At 37.5% G+C, this 3,638-nt stretch overlaps 1 protein-coding gene across 2 annotated transcripts in view; it reads right to left on the bottom strand.

Annotated features, from left to right (window-relative positions):
* Nucleotides 1-3,638, bottom strand: part of TM2D1 (TM2 domain containing 1) — a 44,461-nt gene that overhangs the window by 31,713 nt on the left and 9,110 nt on the right. For both annotated transcript variants that reach the window (XM_011941126.1, XM_011941135.1), the window contains exon 3: nucleotides 2,362-2,470. In XM_011941126.1, the coding sequence (XP_011796516.1) occupies nucleotides 2,362-2,470 (109 nt within the window). The remainder of the gene's footprint in view (nucleotides 1-2,361; nucleotides 2,471-3,638) is intronic.

The raw sequence follows: 3,638 nt of genomic DNA, 5'->3' as shown, positions 1-3,638 counted from the left end.
GGGAGGCTGAGATGAGAGGATGCCTTGAGCCTGGAAGGTTGAGGCTGCAATGAGATATGATTGTGACACTGTACTCCAGCCTGGGCTACAGAGGAAGACTCTGTCTCAAAAAAAATAAATAAAAAATACTTATGAGTATGATTAGTGCAGCTCAGTTGTATGCAGCCTAATCCATTTTGAGACACTGAAAGAAAAATCAGCATCAACTTGGAAATTAAGTAACAGGCCATTCTGGTGTTAGCATTACAAATAATATAAACCTGTAAGTTCCAGCCTGAGTGGTTAGCTGTTCTCAACAGATGATTTTCTTACTATAACCTGTATCTTGGACCAGCATTTAACACATCAGTTGTTTAGAATGTTTAAGGTAGAAATATCTATAAATTTAAATATTAACTAAAGCCTATTTTTTAAACTTACCTCTGTAACAGAAAAAAAATGAAACCATATCTAAGTACACTGGAAACTATTCCTTTTTAACAATTTTTACTTGACTAATGCGAAATCTTGGAACCCAAGATCAGTGGTAGGCTTAGGATTATACAGCAAGATGGAATCCCCTTGCTGTATAAAAAGCCCCTCATTAAATCAATGAGGTAGGATCAAAAGGAAAGACAGAACGCTAAAAGTTCTTGCGAAGAATCCTAACGACTTGTAGCAATAGTCTAATGGTAGTTTCTTTCTTTTTTTTCTTTTCCCTTTTTAAGGTCCAATTCATCTGTACAGTGGTTTATTTCTTGAAACAACGAAAACTAAGTGCCATCAAATAGAATTGTAACAACATACAGTTTTAGGCTGAAAATATAATGCCAATAATTAAAAATAGGTAACACTAAATCATGTTTTTGGTACAAAGTAGGAATATAAGAATGAATAATAAGCTTTAGCAGAAAGAGAAATCAAACTTAAAAGTCCTTTTTAAAAAATTTTTAATTTTAATATTTTTAGAGACAAGGTCTCACTCTGTTACTGCGATCGTAGCTCACTACAACCTCAAACTCCTGGGCCCAAGTAATTCTCCCACCCCAGCCTCCCAGTGGCTAGGACCACAGGCAAGCACCACCTCACTGGGCTAATTTTTGTATTTTTTGTAGAGACAGGGTCTCCCTACTTTGCCCAGGTTGGTCCCCAACTCCTGGCCTCAAGTGATTCTCCTGCCTTGGCCTCCCAAAGTGCTGGGATTATAAGAGTAAGCCACCACATTAGGCCTAAAAGTCCTTTAAATAGAGAAATTCCTAACAAAAGAAAGCCGTCTGTCTTAGTATCCCAAACTGATCATTTTTGTTGTTGTTTTTATAAGAGACAGTATCTCACTATATTGCCCAGGCTGAACTTGAACTTCCGGGCCCCTATGGCCTCAGCCTCCTGAGTAGCTAGGACTATAGGCATGTACCACTGTGCCTAGCTAGCCAAACTGATAACTTTTGAATTCTGTTTAATGTTACCATTCATCATCCATATTTATTACAAAGAATAAAACGAAGTTTAAAATGCCCTTTATGTGCAAAAAATTAATTAGTGTTTTTCTGATACAATAGGTACACAATTGCCATTTGTACTCTAGAAATCTCCCACATTTTGAAGACAATTTTTTCATAACTCAGTGGTATAAACTGACTGACCTCAATTAACATGGTATGAAGTCATTTATAGTCTTTTATTTGTCCCACATACTGGACTACTCAGCTCTACTTGATTTGATAGACTTGTAGCAATAGTCTAACGGTGGTTTACTTCTTTTTTTCTTTTTCCTTTTTAAGGTTCAATTTATCTGTACAGTGTTTTATTTCTTGAAACAATCAAAACTAGGTGCCATCAAATAGAATTGTAACAATATACAGTTTTAGGCTGAAAACATAATGCCAATAATTTAAAAAAATACACATTTATAATGCATTTATTAAAAAAAATACACCCTTGGCTGGGTGTGGTGGCTAATGCCTGTAAATCCCAGCACTTTGAGAGGCCGAGACAGGAGAATCATGTGAGGCCAGGAGTTGGAGACCAGCCCTGGAAAACATAGGGAGACCTCATCTCTACAAAAAAATTAAAAGTTAGCCAGGCATGGTGGCACAAACCTGTAGTCCAGCTACTTGTGGGGCTGAGGTGGGACAATTGCTTAAGCCTAGGAGGTCGACGCTGAAGTGAGAAGTAATCTTGTCACTGCACTCTAGCCTGGGTGACTGAGCAAGATCTTATCTCGAAAACCAAAAAACAAACACTTAAAGGTTTTCTGACACAGGCAAAAAGATAAAAGATATATTTTCAGGATAGTCCCCATAAATTATCTCATCTCTTGATGCAATCAAGATATAATATAGGCAAGTAATCTGAAAATTTAAGTGTCAGTAATGTACTTACACATTTCGGCAAGATATGGGCTTGAAAAAACCAACTTCATTCCCAGTAAAATGTGTTTCATTGCCACTAGAATCCTTACAAGTTATGTTGGGTGCTGGAAAACAGGAAACTGAAGGCAGAAAAAGTCAAGAAACTGTTTTATTTTTTTCTGTAGAGACAGTGTGTAATTGTTCTTTCTAAGACTAGCAAATATAACAAACTACCTGCCAATATAATATGACACAAGCCTTTAATTTTAGACAGGAAAAGTGACATTATGTATGTACTTACATGCAAGATAAATATAAAATGGTATAGTAGTCTCTTAACACAAAAATACAAGACTTGCCACACTGGATTAGATGCATAGCTAATCTAATTCAATCTCCTGCCTCTGATAAAGGTACCAAGGGAAGAAATGCACAATATTACTGCCCTTTACTTCATCTCCAGAATTAAGAATACCGCTCAAATTTTTGTTGGTAATTCATTGAGCAATTTATCTATTAAATTATTTTAACACAATCTGAGTTTGTATTTTTAGCATCTATCAACTATTATAGATAATTGCTGCTATAAATTATTTTCATTGATTCTAAATGTATTTGTTTCTTGATTCCCTCTGGGGTTTGATATAATAGATTACTTCAGAATTTAAGCAATCTTGATCCTTCCTCATAACCCAGATGACATAGTAAGAGGAAGCAACACTTATAGACTCAGGCAAGCACTGCCTTAACAGCTTTATAGCCTCATAATGCAAAGAATAAGACCTTTGGAATAAGAACAACTTATTTGGACACTGCTTCTTTCAAAACTTTGGATTCTTTATAGGTAAAAATAGTACCAAAGGGGTGAGTGCAGTGGCTCATGCCTGTAATCCCAGTACTTTGGGAGGCTAAGGTGGGCAAATTAGGAGTTCAAGACCAGCCTGGGCAACATGGCGACACTCCATCTCTACAAAAAAATACAAAACTTTGCCAAGCATGGTGGCTTGTGCCTGTGGTCCCAGATACTTGGGAGGCTGAAGTAAGAGATCACTTGAGCCTGAGAGGCAGACATAGCAGTGAGCCAAGATTGTGCCACTGCCCTCCAGCCTGTGACAGAGCAAGACTGTCGAAAGAAAAGAGAATAAAAGAGAAGAGAAGAGGAGACAAGGAAGAGAAAGGAAGGAAGGAAGGAAGGCAGGCAGACATATGTTGTGTAAAGCATAGTGCTTGGTTAGAAAAGGTATTCAAGGCCGGGCGCAGTGGCTCAAGCCTGTAATCTCAGCACTTTGGGAGGCCAAGACGGGCGGA

This window comes from Colobus angolensis, unplaced genomic scaffold, assembly GCF_000951035.1.
Source record: "Colobus angolensis palliatus isolate OR3802 unplaced genomic scaffold, Cang.pa_1.0 Scaffold102, whole genome shotgun sequence".
In the NCBI taxonomy this organism is placed as follows: Eukaryota; Metazoa; Chordata; class Mammalia; order Primates; family Cercopithecidae; genus Colobus; species Colobus angolensis.
Note: the sequence above shows the minus strand (reverse complement) of the source record. Positions and strands in the feature narration are given on the sequence as shown.